Source organism: Pogonomyrmex barbatus, unplaced genomic scaffold (assembly GCF_055798465.1).
Source record: "Pogonomyrmex barbatus isolate J1 unplaced genomic scaffold, ASM5579846v1 scaffold17, whole genome shotgun sequence".
NCBI lineage: Eukaryota > Metazoa > Arthropoda > Insecta > Hymenoptera > Formicidae > Pogonomyrmex > Pogonomyrmex barbatus.
Window position 1 is genome coordinate 894,376 of NW_028297113.1, and position 17,612 is coordinate 911,987.

At 33.9% G+C, this 17,612-nt stretch overlaps 2 protein-coding genes and 2 long non-coding RNA genes across 8 annotated transcripts; 3 read left to right on the forward strand and 1 right to left on the reverse strand.

Annotated features, from left to right (window-relative positions):
• The first annotated feature begins 2,216 nt into the window (after window positions 1-2,216).
• On the forward strand, window positions 2,217-4,634 carry LOC105431050 (uncharacterized). 3 transcript variants are annotated; one of them, XM_011644987.3, is made up of 8 exons: window positions 2,217-2,338; window positions 2,505-2,645; window positions 2,705-2,822; window positions 3,076-3,237; window positions 3,327-3,560; window positions 3,620-3,751; window positions 3,872-4,044; window positions 4,122-4,634. In XM_011644987.3, the coding sequence occupies exons 2-8, from the start codon at window positions 2,509-2,511 to the stop codon at window positions 4,201-4,203; spliced, it is 1,038 nt and encodes a 345-aa protein (XP_011643289.2). In that variant the 5' UTR covers window positions 2,217-2,338; window positions 2,505-2,508; the 3' UTR covers window positions 4,204-4,634. The 3 variants fall into 3 exon arrangements, with proteins under 3 accessions (XP_011643289.2, XP_011643287.2, XP_011643288.2); XM_011644985.3 differs by having other exon boundaries at window positions 2,270-2,424; XM_011644986.3 differs by having other exon boundaries at window positions 2,295-2,430.
• Window positions 4,199-5,623, reverse strand: LOC105431052 (N-acetyltransferase family 8 member 3). Of its 3 annotated transcripts, none has more exons than XM_089074305.1 (3): window positions 5,512-5,623; window positions 5,088-5,392; window positions 4,199-5,010 (listed from the first exon to the last, which is right to left on the reverse strand). In XM_089074305.1, exons 2-3 carry the CDS (start codon window positions 5,384-5,386, stop codon window positions 4,503-4,505), a joined length of 807 nt encoding a protein of 268 aa, XP_088930431.1. In that variant the 5' UTR covers window positions 5,387-5,392; window positions 5,512-5,623; the 3' UTR covers window positions 4,199-4,502. The 3 variants fall into 3 exon arrangements, with proteins under 3 accessions (XP_088930431.1, XP_088930430.1, XP_011643290.1); XM_089074304.1 differs by having other exon boundaries at window positions 5,466-5,605; XM_011644988.2 differs by having other exon boundaries at window positions 5,088-5,521.
• A 1,141-nt stretch (window positions 5,624-6,764) lies between these two features.
• Window positions 6,765-7,465, forward strand: LOC148937053 (uncharacterized). The gene is made up of 2 exons (XR_016138698.1): window positions 6,765-7,068; window positions 7,162-7,465. It is a non-coding gene; the product is annotated as an uncharacterized LOC148937053 (long non-coding RNA).
• Window positions 7,466-7,931: 466 nt separating this feature from the next.
• On the forward strand, window positions 7,932-9,440 carry LOC148937054 (uncharacterized). The gene is made up of 2 exons (XR_016138721.1): window positions 7,932-8,389; window positions 8,650-9,440. It is a non-coding gene; the product is annotated as an uncharacterized LOC148937054 (long non-coding RNA).
• Window positions 9,441-17,612: the final 8,172 nt, after the last annotated feature.

The window sequence follows — 17,612 nt, forward strand, 5'->3', positions numbered from 1 at the left end:
TTGTTGATGGCAGTAAGTCAAATAAAGTTACATTAAATTGAAAGACATCCCGCAGTGAATGCCATTTGAGTCCTAAAACTTGGAATTGATCCTCGGACTTCAATGATTTACTTTGAGATAGTCCATGATTACGCGATATCTTGTAGAAGATCAAGACAATTGCTGGATCACTTTCGCGGATTGAATCCAGCGAGATTCAGTAACATCATCAATTGATTGTGCGTTTGTTTGGTCATGGGTTTATCATTTGCTCCGAAGATGCAATCGTCGATATAGACATTATGCTGAAGAACAGATTGAGAGAACGGAAATGAGGCGTCGGTTAAAGCTAATTGTTTAAGAACGCTAGATATGGAGCGCATGCAGTTCCATATGTGACAGTGAGTAACTGATAGGTTTGAACGTTTTGGGAGGAATCTGATCGCCACAAAATTCTTTGGAAATCGACATCTCGTTCGACGAGAATTTGGCGGTACATTTTAACAATGTCTACAGTATAGACATAGCGATACTGACGCCAACGATGAATGATCCCCGTGAATGATAGCCGTTAGATCTGTTTGCAATCTGGGCCCAACTAAGAGATGATCATTTAACAAGAATCCGTTTGACGCGGCTTGATGCATTGAACATCACTTGAAGACGCGTTGTAGTGCTGTTATTGAGAATGACCGCATGGTGAGGAATGTAAATGATCTGTGAGCGAGAGATTTCCGTATCGTTGACGGGAACCATGTGACCTAAACTTTCATATTCGCTCATGAAAGTACGGTATTCCTTTGCCACTTCGGGCTGAGTCTCGAATCGCTGTTCGAATCGAGATAGACATGAAAACAAAGAAGAGTGAGAATCTCCGATATTCAACGGAGGAGGCGTCTTGAAAGGCAATCGAACTATGAATCGACTTTGCTCATTATGAAAGTGAGTTGCGAGAAAGTGATCCTCGCATTGCTTTTCTTCCGAAAAATGGTTTCCGCGGAAGTTCTTCAACTTCCTGGAAGAGACGAAGCTCCTTATCGAGATTTAGGGTAATCGATCGTCACGAAATTCGCGTGTTCCGCGTCGCACTCAGGCATGATTTACTTATGGCAATTCCGAACAATACTTAATATATAATCGATGATGATTATTTCACATGTTTATTATAGGCACTGAAGGAAATTCCACGTGAAGCTTATTACATTGCAACGAAAATTAACAGATATGAACTGGATTATGATAACATGTTTAATTTTACCGTCGAGAAAACGTGAGAGAATATTAAGAAAAGTTTAGAATTGCTGGAGAAGTGAATTATGTCGATGTTATTCAGGTAAAATATTTTTATTTTATAAATCAAAATAGCTGACAAAATTGACAAAAAAATCTATTTTAAAAAATTAAATATCTATGAATTTACAGATTCATTATACAGAATTTGCATCTTCATTAAATAATAATCACGAAAACCTTGCCGGGATTGTCAACGCAAGTGGCCAAGGGCAAAGCCAAATATATAAATATACATATGCATACAATTACATATTAATATATCCATATTGAAAGAATGTATCGAGAAAAGTAACATAAATATAGCCTGAGTTACGCGAGGTTCATTCTCATTGATGACACTTTACTAGAATATGTTCCATTCTTCAAGATTTGTAGATCATTAGCAAGCTTGATAACAAAGTTTCATTAATTCTGAATTTACAGAAACACAAAATAGGTCTAATTAATAATTAGTGCTATCACACTGTCTATAAGATTTCCAACGAATAACGGTCGGTCAAGCTGAAACGCAGCTTCCGATGAAATGAAGAAACAATGCGCGAATGTCGCGCGATACTGCAAGGTTCGTTGACAATAGACATCAATTAAAAAAGATATATTGTTATGTACTGTCAGTCAAGATCCATTTTTAGTTTATAATCTTAATATCATTAATGAAAATTTCGTTTACTTATCATATGTTACAAATTGTTATACATTATTGTTACAAATATTATTATTATTAATCTGATTATACAAAAATATTATTAAAACACTATTTGAATCCATAAAACCATGACATATGTTAGATTCAAAGAAAATAGCATTTTATATATAATAACAATTAATTTTTATGCAAGGTGAATTTGAAAAATAGAGAAAATAGAAAAGAAAACAAATTTTTATGCAAATGTATATATCGATAAAACAGAACTCGAACAGATTTCCGTTTAATCAATAACTGGTATTATGTACATAACGTGATAACGTATTGTTGAGCTAATTTATATCGTAAGATGGCAATCGTCGCAATTTATAAATCGTCATCGATTAGCTGATCAGCAGTATGCAAATGGCTGAATTTTGCGTATGTGTCTTATCTTTTTAGTCATTTAATAAAAAAAAGGATATATGACTGTATATACGATAAGCATTCGATCAGACTCCACTCACGTTAGTGTAATAACAGTTCAAGAATATTAATCTGTCGCGAATATTAATTTTGATCTTGTTTTATATCATTTATTTTTTAGAAATATGTTTCCACCTACTTACGTCGAAGGGTTTCATGACCCTGAAGCAGTAAAAGCTATGGAATACAAAGAGCTTGGGAAAACGGGGCTGCTTGTAAGCAAATTGGCATTTGGTTGTGGTCCACTCGGTTGTCATTATGGGTAAAATTGTTTATTACTCGCGCGAGTGTGATATTTTATTTTAATTAATTATATTGTAGCACGTACGATGAAGCGGATGCTATCGAGGCTGTACGTCGAGCGATAAAGCAAGGCATCAATTATATCGATACAGCACCGTGGTATGGTCAAGGCCGATCGGAAGCGACACTCGGAAAAGTACAAAAATTCACTAAGAAGAGTAAAGGCCATTGCATGTGAAAAAATTTTAATCGTAATCGTAAGATCATAAACAAATTAACCAATCAGAATTAATTATTCTCCTTACAGTCTAAAAATAATCAATTGTAGTTGATCAATTCGCTTACGACCTTGCGATTATCACTAAAATTTTTTCACGTGGCTTTTATACAATTCTTTTTTTGTACCCCAATAACCGGATGTAAACTCGATTTCTTATGTTTATTATTAGGCATTAAAGGGAATCCCGCGTGAGGCTTATTATATTGCAACAAAAATCGGCAGATATGAATTAGATTGTGATAACATGTTCAATTTTACCATCGAGAAAACTCGAGAGAGTTTTACGAAAAGTTTAGAATGGCTGGGAGTAGATTATGTCGATGTTATTCAGGTAAAATATTTCTTATTTCATGAATCAAAATTGATAAATCTAAAAAAATTTAATGATAAAATTTAATGATAAAATTTTAATGATAAAAGGTTCACGATATAGAATTTGCACCTTCATTAGATATAATAGTTACACAAACCTTGCCGGAATTGTCGAGACAAGTGGCCGAGGGTAGAGCCAAACATATAGGTATAACTGGATATCCAGTATCCATATTGAAGGAATGTATCGAGAAAAGTAATATAAATATAGCCTGTATACTGAGTTATGCAAGACTCACTCTCATTGATGACACTTTACTAGAATATGTTCCATTCTTCAAGGTTTGTAGATTGCATTGTCAAGCTTGATAACAAAGTTTCATTAATTTCTAAATTTACAGAAACACAAAATTGGTCTAATTAATGCTGCCACGCTGTCTATGGGTCTTCTAACGAATAATGGCCCGCCAAGTTGGCACCCGGCTTCCGATGAGACGAAAAAACAATGTGTGAACGCTGCACAATACTGCCAGGTTCATTAATAATAGACATTAATTAAAAAAGGCGTATTACTGCATACTATTAATCAAAATCTATCTTTAGTTTATATCGTAATATCACTGATTAAAATAACATCATGAAAAATGACATAGGAACGTAACGTGGAGTTTGCCAAACTAGCAATATGGCACTCTATGCAATATGCAGATGTAGATACAAATCTAGTTGGAATACAAACTACGAAACAATTGCAAATGAATCTAGATGTAATTCGAAATGGCATTACGGAGAAGGAAAAGGCATTGTTAAAGGAAATTCAAGTAACGTAAGTCTTTATAAGTTTCTCTATCATGTACTTTGACATTTTTCAATTTATTTCAATCTGGGAATTGTTTATTCTAGATTTCTATCGGCAGTGAAGAATCAACATTGGGAAGGTAAAGAGATTCGCATATACCAAGAAGCTATCCAGAACAAGATATAAGAAAAATATATTTTATTTTCATTATCTATGTATCATTAATAGAATGTTATAACATGTTTAACAATATATGAAATAATGATTATTTCGTAAAAAATATCTTTTCCATCATTGCTAGCTAATACAAAGGTAGATAATACTAAGCCTATCACGTAAAAATATTTGGTTTGGGTACTTTGCTTAACAAGAACACAGTATTCGATTGGTTGAATCAGTCTCATTAATTTCTCAAGAAATTTGTTATATTAAGTTTTGACTAACATACTATTAAAATTTATAAATTCTACGAAAATCTGTAATTCTTAAAACTCATTCAGATTTTTTTCAAAATGAGGAAAGTAATCGTCCTCATTAGGTTTAATCTGATAAGTTAATTCATACATTAATATTGTTATATATGATCCTAGAATAGACTTGTGATACATTTGCTTTAATTCAAATCCTTTTTTAAGGCACAGTTCTTTACCTCCTTCAGTATATTCAGAAGCTACTATATTGGCACAGCTGTATCCTGCATCAATTGCAAATTGTACAGCAGTATTAAGTAGGCATGCCGCTATACCTTTTCTTTGATATTGCTCATGTACGCATAGTCTTTTTATCCATGCACTCCTATCTAATCTATAACTCTTGCATAAACCAACAGTCCCTACTATTTTTTTGGCTTGTAGAGAAACATCCATTTTGGCTTCATAAAACTGTTCTTCTGTCATTACAGTATAATGAATTTCTTTTGGATCTTGTGTCGTCAGGTAAGGCTCAAATGCCTCAGCAACCCAAAAGCAGGAGAAAGCATTTGACATATAAAGTCTGTGAAAAGTAAAATCAAGTCATATTAAATTATTTCTTGAATAGAATTGTTGTGAAACGCAAGAGTAGTACATCACCTTGGAATATTTGCTACTTCAGCGTTGATTTCCATTAGCTTTGTAGCAAAACTTATATAGGTGCATGCATATGTAAGTACAATAATTATAGGTATAACGAAGAGACAAATAGTTAATGGCATCCCAAAGAAAATAAACGTTATTGCAGATAACAAGATTATCAGCTGAAAAGTTATCTCCTTGAGTAACATTCCACGAAATGTGTAATTCAACGAAGACATCACGCCGTCTCCGATTAATTTTTTGCAGCTCATTTCGTCGCCCGGCTTAAAGGCACGCACAATCACAATATGGCTCATTATCAACTAGATATCAGTAAAAGAAAATACGTTATTTAAAATACGTTATTATAATATATGTCTACTTTTCCAAACACACTTAAACATGTTATTTATTAGAGACAACGTCTCTATTGTTTACCAACTTGCTACTTTGAGATTAAAATGATTTTTGTCAACGCCATCTATATGCAACCAGCAATGTTAGGTCAGGCGGTTTTTCGTGCATGCGCATTTGAGTATAGCATCATTGCTGTACTAAGAATGCGTTCCGTTTCACGTATGATGCACATGAAAAACGCATAAGGTTGTTTCGTTTCACTCCATATGCAGTTCATGCGCGCATGGAAATAGTTTCCCCCACCATGCCACACAGCGCATGAGAACGCATGGACTACATCTCTCAAAACTGATTGTTTTAACAATGTATTCGGACAATGATCTTTTATTACATTATTATTAATAAAACACAATTATTAATAAAACACATAATTATTAATAAAACATAATATAAAATTTGAATAAACGCGAAAGAGGCAAAAATAATTAACGCAACGCGTGTATATTATAAATTTATTTTATATATATTTTTTTATATTTTACATATTTGTTACAGATATATTTTATATTAATTGAAGATTTGAATCGACATTTTCTAGATATAGCATGGAAAAAAACCACAAAATCGTGGACATAACACGGAACAGAACCACAAAATCGTGGACATAGTCGTGTTACCGACCAATTTCGTGGACATGACTATGTAGTTCAACGTCCACGATCGTGGACATTGGCGCTTCAAAATAAGATAACAAGTAAATCGCGACCATGGCCGCTCTCAGACTTCTCCCTGATATATAATAGACATTAAAATTTTGGCGTACTCCATGCTAGGATGAGATAGGTTAAGTAAGGTAAATATTTAAATATTATTAATTGTTATTAAAGGTAAATGTTATTATTTATTATTTGTTATTTGTTATTTGTTATTTGTTAACATAAATATAATATAGATATACATAATCAAAAAGGGACTATTAAAAAGCATGCTCGTAATTTTCAAATAAAATATTTTATTTTAAACACATAAATGTGTTTTATTATATACTTTTTTCCCTTACATTTACAAAAATATAACTTTGTTAAAAAATTAATTTTATTGTAGGTTATTAATATTAATTATATTTAAAATTCTATATAATTAAATAATTTTTATATAATTTTTACAATTTTATATAATTATAAACACTTTAATATAAAAAATTTTATAATATAAAAAATTTCAGTAAAAAACCAAGTAATATCTTTTTCTTCTAAACTTCATTAAACCCGCATCTAAATACGCATGCGCGAAAAAGTGTCCCTGATAACAACACTGCTCTTGAGATGATGCAGTCCATGCGCTTAGGCGAGAAAGATGTCTTTTAAAAAGTTGCAAGTTTATACAATGAATTGTTAACAATGAATTGTTAATGTTCGACACATAGATGTCTATACTAAACTAGATTGCTAACTAGAACTTTGGACTTGCGTCACATGCGGTTTCCAGTTGTATGCGAGGCGGCAGTCCTGTGTATATGATGTGTACTTGTTGAATCTTACAGCATCAGTGTGTGTATGGTCATTAAATTTATGTAAAAATGCCAGTATCTTATTGCATCAAAATTGTCGTAATAAAAAAAAGATGGTGTTAATCTATTTAAGTAAGTTTTATAATAAATATATAAATGTTTCATGAAATGTAAATAGTGGCAATTTTATAGATTATGGTGAAAACAAAATTTTTAATATTTTAGATTTCATTTAAAAGAGAAGATTATTTGAAAAAATGACTTCAAAATATTGGAATTTTTCCTTTTAATAAAACAGCCATATGCAGATTCTAACAAGAAGCATATACAATAAAGTTGTTACTAGAGTAATAAGAAAATTTGTATTAAATACAAATGTATTTACATTAAATATTAGATGTTTCAACGAATTAGTAATTGGAATAAATACTCCACACTGTGTTCAACTAATAACTGCGATGTGTAGGTAATATTTAACAATAAAACAGTAATAAAAATGTTTTCATACTCGAATAAATTGAATAAGGAAATTACTTCAATTAGTCAACATCATTGATTGACCAAACTTATTTTATTTTATAATAATTAACTTTTTAAATTTTTGTAATAATTATTTTTTATATTTTGCTTTTTTTTTATTTTCTTTTTTATTATGTTGAACTACATTTTTTTATGTTCTGCAAACTCTTTTATCTTCTGCACTTTTCATGACAACAATCGTTCATAATTTTTTGTTTTTTTTTTATATTATAAATATAATTTTTTATATTACAATATATTACAATATATATATATATATATATATATATATATATATAATGTTAGCGTAATATATAATTTTAATATATGTTAAGTTTAATGTATGTTTTTCAAATATTATTTATCACAGTTAAATGGGCTTTTTGATTACTCAACAATTACACTAAATATTATTTTTGTAATTTACACAATTTGAGTAAAACAATAAGTATTACAAAACTTTGTTGAATATCATCCGCAATAACTATTTTAAATATGTGGCGGCAGCGGCCATTTTCTCGCATTCACCGGAAATCTTGTCGGCAAGCCACGCTATTTCGATAATGGCATGTAGCAATCTAATTTAATATAGACATTTGTGATAGAGACATAGACCTTATATGTTTGGACTGGTAATACAGATATTATGTCCGCGGGAGGTTGGAAAGAGAAACGTCTCTCTTTTTCTAAAAGTGTTCGGAAATACGTTTTGCGCATGCTTGACATATATTATACATTAATGCATTCTTATTGGTGTATACTTATGCAAGTTAAAGAAAAGTTTGAGGTTATTTGTATGTTATTTACAGAATGTATCGTATTTACAGAATATCGATAGGAATATCACATTATATTTTTAAAAAGAAATAATAGTTCGAAAGTGTGTAATTTGCAGAGTGAGTTATTCTGCAGAAAATAGTGTTTCTTTTCATTCGTAAGTAATAATGGAGCAGGACTTATTGTAAAATAACTTATATTAAGCATACTTTAATAATTGTAGAAGCATTTGTGCAATTTTTTTATTTTACAAATAAATAAATAAATTTTATAAATTTTGAGAGCTTTAAATTATAAATTCAATTCAATTCAATTATCATATTCTTAATATATAATAATTCTTAGAAAAAAAGTTATTTAATTATTTCATTTGAAATTAAAAAAAAATTTATATTCTATTACTCACTTTTTTAACAGATTTTATTACATTAGAACAGAGATCGGCAAAACGCTGAAATTGGGCACGGCCGCCCGCGAGCGCCCGCCTGTTGTGCACATCTCAGGAGGGTCTAATTAATAATATTTATTACTAATATTTTTAGTACCTTGGGATAAAGTTCCACATTTCCAAATGAAACTTAATTTATGGATCAATTAATTTCAATCTTGACAATTATTGCATTTTTCAAATTTATTATCTGTTGCCATGCACATTCAAGATAAGCAATATGAAAAATAAAATATGAAAAATATATAAATTCACTTCAATTATTACTGAATTCGATTATTGGTTTAGGGAAATGCATGTTTTAGAAGAAGATTTATTTATTTTTATGACACCTTTTACTGTTGATATTAATATTGTTCCCAGATATACAATTAGAATTAATAGATTTAAAATGTGACACTGCTCTTAAAAATCATTTTTATACAATGACTGACAATTTTATTCATATATATCTCAAGAACGTTTTCCTCGACTACATGCTTGTGCTGCAAAAATAATAAGTATGTTCGGTTCTACATATTTATGTGAACAATTATTTTCTATTATGAAATTAAATAAATCGCGATTACGCGAATAGTTAACAGATTCACATTTGAATTTTACATAATTCGTTTAAGTGCCAAAACGATAACACCTGATATATCATATATAATATCGGAAAACTGAATCAAATACTAATTAAATATTATAAGAGTTGTTTATTTAATATTATTGTAAAAATTGTTTATTTAAAATATAGGTAGTTATTAATTTATGCTAATTCTGGGTCTGAATTTGTGCAACACAATATTTTTTTACTTCTTGAACAGCACGTTCAATGAACAGACGTTCCTGCTATCTCCTCTCCTCTTTACTTTATTGCGCCTAGCCGCTTAATGCTAGCTCCAGCGCGCTCGACTATTGCCCACAGGCATTGGGCGTCCGCGAGTGTCTACTTGCCGACTGCATTAGAACATTAGGTTCGCGTTGCTTAGAATTTTCAATATTTAAAACAGAATAGATATATTTGTGAGCAATGGAAAAAAAAACAAAAAGCTTAAGTGCAATAAGTATAAACAACACGAACCGCCTATTTATTGAAAATCATTTATTATTAGTCTCAAAACTCTTTATTGTTCAAAATAATTATAACTATCGTATTTTTCCAAAAACTCGCATTTTTAAAAAGAAAATTATTCTTCTATAATTTCATTATTTAAAAAACGAGTGTATTGTATATCATGTATATAAAATAAAACAACATTAGAAATATATAAAACTAAAATTTAAGTATGCAGCAAGTATGCCATGCATGGTTCATTAAATATTGTAATTCTTATTTTACTCTTTTTTTATTATTTTACAAAATTACCATAAAAAATAAAAACTTCGATATGAAATTACATATCGTTTATTTTAAAATTCTTTCTACAAATTAATCTAAAAGTTTTGTCTAATGTTTTTTCATTTTTCTTATATATATATTTTTTTTTATTGCATTTTATATGTTTGACTATGAAATCTTTCATTCTTTACTCTTCATCAACATTTATTGTTTTCGATCATATTATTATATTAATCCGCCATATGCTTCGAACTCATGCGCAATACATATTTCCGGACATTTTAAGAGAAAGAAGTATCAAAAAGTACGTCTCTCTGTCTAACCTCCCGCGGCACTGTTTCTTATGCAGAAACTATAGCAATTGCCAGTCCATATTTATAAGGTCTATGGAGACTTTATTTTGATATTTATACAGTTATTTGAAAAAGTTGAAAAAGATTAAATACGAGCAAAAGAAAATGTCAATTTAATGATAAATACATTTATTTCTTTTTATTTATAATATAAATCATGATATATATTTATAATGATAAGTTTCAATAATAATGCTTTACTGATGTTAATTCACATTGTGAGCTTGTCATTTCCATTATTTACTCTTCTTTTTTTTTTAATGTTGGTCTCTAATAAGAATTAATAATGATAAAGACTGTATATATAAAGACTATATAAGACTATATATATTTTTGGATCTCTAATAAGAATTAATAATGATAAAGACTATATATGTAAAGACTAGAGACTCTATAAGAAGAGACTCGCTAACTTGTCACGTGACGTTAGTATAGTTATAACTCTCCATACAGCAAAAGATAAATAAGCTTTCCACTGCGCATACTCAGTTCGCTGCATTACGTCGGTATGACAGGTTTCGTAACCTCGAAATTGGCTAACTTTAACGATTAATAACTCAGTTCGCAGGGCAGAGCGACGCTTTTTTCTGCGAAGATTCTTTCGTTTTATGCAAAAACGCGTTGAATAAGCCTAAATTCATTAAGATCGGAGCAGAAGCCGCTAAACTGAATAATTACCAACTACATATATTGTTTTCTTTTATAATTGTAAAGATATGATAAATAGATATGATAAATTAACTTACGTATAACGTATAACTATGACACAGTATTGTAATAGTATATAAAATCTGTCAAAATGGGTGAGGTCCAATCGGACACATTGCCGATTGGTCCTCGATTGGTCGATTAAATAAAAAAAATTTTTGATAGGTGACTCAGAAAATTCCTAGGCATCGGCTGATGTGAGTGATGTGTCTGGTTGAAAATGTGCACATCTGGGACGCTCCCCTACTAACGTCATGTGACGAGTTAGCGAATCTTCTTATAGAGTCTTTAGTAAAGACTAGAGATTAGAAACACTATAAGTGTCGGTCCACAATAGGTGATTTTAAGCTTTAAGCTTTAAGCATTTAAGCTTTAAGAAGTAAGAAATTGACCAATTATAATCGAATATGAAAAAAATACTCGACTACAATTGGTCAATTTCTTACGGCTTAAAGATTAAATATTTATTGTGGACCGACACTAATTAGAGACTGGCCACAAAAAAGCAACTTTTGATTAATTCGCCATCTTTTGACTAGTCCCACTTATTTTCAAATACATTAACTATTTTAATCTTAAAATGTAATATTATAATTTAAAAACATAGGCGTTTTAAAGATAATAAAATATATATGTATATTTATAAAATTTTATTTTACATAATTATATTATCAATTTATTAATATATATCCTTTAATTTTAACGATTTTAAATTTATTTTTTTTTTCTTTCTTAAATTTATTTTTTTTTTTTCGTTATTTATCTTTTTCAACACAAGAGCAAAAATTAATATAATACTATTATTAATATAATACTACTGTGACATAATATTTTTAACTTTTTGATACACAATTGTCAAAACGATTTTCTGTGAAATCAATACAATGATAGCCATTCACAAAGTTAGCGCAGTGAGAGAACCCATCGGGGAAAAGCGTCAACAATAAACTTCGAGGAAATTTCGAGAGATGTATCGATGCCTTTTTTTAAAAAGGATTATTATACATATTTATTATTATTATTATAAACAACTTTATTACAATATAAAATAAAATTTCAGTAAAAAAATGAACATCCACCTATTTTTTATATTGATTTATGATAATTAATTAATTTATGACTATATTTTAGTATCTCAATTTTATCTCTATTATTTAATAATATATTATCACACTTTCCACGTGTTTAATACACACAATACACTTAATCAATGTACATGCAAAGTAAAAAATATCACTATTGGTTACAGTGAGATGTTATATATTTCTTTTACTCTAATCGAAACACATTATTGATTAAAGTGAGATAGTGTATATTTCTTTCTTTCTCGTAGGATTTAGCCAAAAAACATGGCGGATCAGAATCGTGGCCAGTCTCTAATTGTAGTGTCTCTAGTAAAAACTATATAAGATTATATATAAAGACTATACATATTTTTCGGGGGCTCGAGTCATGCTTGATGCAATCTCTCCTGTCGTGCTCCAGGAGGATTATTTGTATATTTGCCAATGGCGTATCGCCGCTGCAGTCCGACCTGCATCCATCGAGAGAATAGGACCATCATCTCTCTGGAGTACCGGTCGTGGGGATTCGAAAGAATACATGTATATATGTATATTGTAATATATATATATATATATATATATATATATGTGTGTGTGTGTATCATTGTATTGTTGACGTGTTATTCTAAACACATTATTTGCGATAAATATCATCACATGCCTCGGTAGTCGAAAGGATAAGATGCCTGCCCGGTAAGCAGGAGATCCAGGTTCGATTCCTGGTTGAGATGGTATTTTTTCGCAAAATAATTACGAGTTTTCACGACTGGTTCGTGGTCGAGCCCGCCGTGACGCACACCCTCCCTTCTTATTTGACATTACAGCATTCCGCCAAAACTGTACATGTATGGTACATCAATATCCCTGGATTCTCTCTTTCTAGTGCGCATGCGCGAAAAATCGCTTAACATCACTCTGTGCAATGGCGAATTAGGGTGCTGTCCCATGGACACGGAAAACGGAATCAGAACGGAAAGGTGAAATGATAGGGACAGCCAATCGGCATCGACAAGGCTTGTTCTACAATACGTTGCATGTCGGTGTCGCAGCCGCAAGCCACAAGAATTGACCAATCATAGACGAATGTGGGGAGAATACTTGATTGTGATTGACCTGCTCTTACATCCCATGGCCAATGACACCGACAGACGACGCATTGTAGAACAAATTTTATCCCAAAATATTATTAGTATTAGGGTTTGTACGATAACAGCAAATAATATAAAAATTGATAAAGTAATAATGGTTTACAAAAAAATAAAAATAGATTTAAATTAAAAAAATAACTATATAAATTATATATTATATTTACAAATGTTCAAAATTATATTTGTCGCGAGCGCCGAGAATGCAATCGCGCCCACCGCTGACAAAGCGGATTGCGGCAAGCGATACTTTATTCGATAAATTATTATTTTACCAAGCGATAGCGAATTGTGCTAATCGCGCAAATATGGTGTAATCGTTCGACATGAAGCAACTGTTAACCGGGTTGCGCGGCCCTTACGCGGAAAACCGCCGCGCGACCCAGAAATATACCGCGAACGCTGACGAACATGACACGACAAGGACCGGCCGCCCGGAACAGAATAAAAACGGGAGACCGATATGAGGAGAGGACTCGTCGAGATCCGCGTGCCGTCACGTCTGTCGCGGTTTGAATCAGAAAAGACAAACTGTATTGAGTTTTAATAAAATTTATTAGAATAAATTATAAAGTGGTGAGTGCTTCCTCCCCGCCGACTCCTGGACCGATCCTTCGAAACGACCCGCACAATATATCTGGTGGCAGCGGTGGGGTCGTTTCGCAGCTATACCCAGTCATCTGGAAGGAACAGACGATCGGAATTCAAGGAAAAGGCCGGAAAAGAAGTCGACATCCCCGCAGTGAGAAAGAGTCACGGTAGAGCCACAACGCAGAGCATATCAGTGACACCGGAGAAACCACGACCTACCGCAACAGCCAGCGCCGCGTCACAAACATGCGAATTGCGAGCGTAATGTAAGTCATAGAAAAATAAGCCAAGCGCATTAGATAGCGAGAGAAGCGTGTAGGTAGATGTCGAACGAGGGAGTTAACCAAACTCCTGCCCAAAGAAACACGTCGTGGCTACATAGTGCGTCAGCCAGCCGAGCGCTCAGCCCGAGCCCTCCGAGCCTTGAGCAGACGGAAAATTCACGCGATCCGCGCGATAACGTACGCCGCGATTTAAGTAATTATTATTCTGACGATAGTCTGACGAGTCAACCGGAATTACATCCGAACATTGTAATTGAACGCGTGTTTTCGCTTAGTGACATAGATAATAGCCTACTACCGAGTAGTGAGAGACGCGACGACGCTCTATTGCAACCAACAGACGCAAGATCTGACCATAGCGACGGCACAAACGCAAGTAATCCTAGCCGCGGAGAATTCTCATTGACATCTTACGATAGTAGCGTGTTCGATCCAACCGAATTTTACACCGCTTCACGAAACATAAATCCAGCGGAAATGGCAAATCAACCCTCGGGCACACCGTTAAAATCGATCGCGGAAGAACAAGTAGTAAACAAAGAATTGGACGACGAAGTAAAAAGGATGAGAGCCACTTTAAGCCAGGCGCACTGGAAACCTGACCCGGCGGAATCTTCGCACGACGCGCGAGATGCAATGTTGGTCGAATTGATAGAAGGCATGCGAGCACTACAGGGCCGCATAAGCCAACTAGAAGTCGTTAATTACGATCGGAGTGCAGAAAATGACGAACCGATAAAAATGACATACGGGCGTACACGAGACGATGTCCGAAATTCGCGAGATCCCGCACATACGTTTATGAAATTGAAAGAAGCCCGCGATATGATTCCGGAAATGGACGGATCATCGCGGAACCAAGTTCAAAAATTTTTAAATGCAAGCACGTACGCGATGAGCGAAATAAATCCTGCCGACGAAAAATCATTATTAAAAGCGATCCTGTGCACGAAACTAACAGGGAAAGCCATGCACGATTTCCAAACGAGGGATATACGCACGTTCATGCAACTGAAGCGCGAGATCGAAATGTGCTATTTGGCAAAGCGTAGCACTACGCACATTCAGCGAGAGTTTAATATAACCCGTCAAAAACCCGGGGAAAGCGCGCGAGAATACGGACTCCGCGTTGACAAACTAGCCATGGAACTCTATCAATCTATGGTAGAAGGACGCGAGCACACCGCGGAACAACGAAAGGCAATCCTAGATACGATACAAGAATTAGCCCTAGAAAATTTCCAACTAGGATTACGCGACGAGATACAAACAATAGTACGATCCAGGAACTATACGAATTTAACAGCCGCGATGCTAGGCGCGACAGCCGAAGAAAAATTAAAAGGTAGCCAACCTATAAAAATGTATAATAACGAGAAAGCTAGAAGCAACCAAGAACCGTATAGAAACCGCAATCAAAAACTGGAGTGCCACAAATGCGGTAGGCTAGGACATTTGGCGCGCGACTGTCGTTCAAGCCGATACATAAATAAATATCCGCTACCGCGAGCCGAACGACCGACGAACGTAAATAATATTGAGAAATACTGCTCGTACTGCAAAAAGGCAGGTCATAAACGCGACGAATGCTGGTCACTGAACGGCCGCCCGAGAAAGGGGCAACCGAGACGCACGAGACAAGATAATGAAAAAGGGCGACAAATAAATACCGCTGTAATAATGAAAAAGAATAAGCAGCAAAGGGAGAGCGATGACCTATCGTTCACAAGCAGTGGCGACGACGAAGAAGAAGAGAAACCGAGAACAAAGATAACGCGAACCGTACGCGAGCATCAAGTGACACAGGTGAATACGCCTCACACAAACGCCACGTTAGACTTGATTACCCTGCCGATGCGAGAGACAAGAAAGGGAAAAACAAGTTTCCTCCTCGATACAGGCGCCACTTTGACATTAATAAAAGTGGGAAATCTAAAGGGAAACACACTAATGCGCGAAGAACGTTTAGCCCTAACCGGAGTTACGGGCCACAAGATACACACACTCGGAAAGATAAGAGCAACGATAACGCTAGACCGAGAGATACACTATGTACGTGGTAAGAGATGACTTCCCAATAAATTATGAAGGGATACTGGGACTAGACTTTTTGAATAAACAACAAGCGAAATGCGATCATGGGAAAAAACAAGTCCGTATTGGCAACACAACTTTCAAACTCTATCCGTACAAGAAAACCATGCTAACGCCTCGCAGTGAAACCATAATTCAGGCAATAACCGATAGGAATAGCATTGGAATAATAAATGCAGTCGAAACCAAACCCGGAATCTTCATAGGAAATTGTTTGGTCATACCGGAAGAAAACGTATGTCCAATAAGTGTGATAAACACCACAGGAGAATCAGTGGAGATAACAACGCCGCTAGTCACGGTGGACGAGATAAGGACAAAAGACGCCGCACACATGTATACCATGGAGGTGTCAAGTAACGAAACAAGCGACGAGCCCATTCAAGCTCGTAAAGAAAAATTGCACAGACAAATGCGAACCGAGCATTTAAATAATGAGGAAAAGAAAACCTTGCACCAGATTTGCGAAGATTTCTGTGATATCTTCCACCTAGAAAACGATCGCCTATCGTACACTAATGCAGTAGCACATGAAATAAATACGCGAGCAGATAGCGCGCCGGTGAATGTCCGACCATACAGATTACCAGAGAAGCACAAGGCAGAAGTAAATAAACAGATAGCGAAAATGCTGGACGACGAGATAATCCGTCCCAGCACGAGTCAGTGGAACGCACCCTTACTAGTAGTACCAAAGAAAATAGACGCATCTGGAAAGCAAAAATTACGAATAGTTGTGGACTTTCGGAAATTAAATGACTTAACAATCGGCGATTCTTTCCCGCTCCCGAATATCACTGACATACTAGATCAACTAGAAAACGCGAAATATTTTACAACGTTGGATTTAGCATCGGGATACCATCAAATCCCCATGCATGAGGAACACAAACAAAAAACAGCATTCTCCACACCTTACGGGCACTACGAATTTAATAGAATGCCTTTTGGACTAAAAAATGCGCCTGCAACATTCCAGAGACTTATGAATTCCGTATTAACCGGATTACAAGGCCTCAAATGCCTAGTCTATCTAGATGATATCGTAATATATGGACCAAATTTGAAAGAGCATAACAAAAGACTAATTGAAGTGTTCAAAAAACTGAGAAACTACAATCTGAAACTACAACCGAATAAATGTGAATTCTTAAGAAAGGAAGTGACATACTTAGGACACATTATCTCCGAAAACGGTATAATACCAGATCCTGCGAAAATAACGGCTGTAGCAAACTTTCCAATACCAAAACGGGTAAAAGATGTGCAATCCTTCATAGGATTAGCCGGATATTATAGAAGATTCATTGAGAATTTTTCGAAGATAGCAAAACCCCTGACAAAACTAACAAAAAAGAATGAGAAGTTC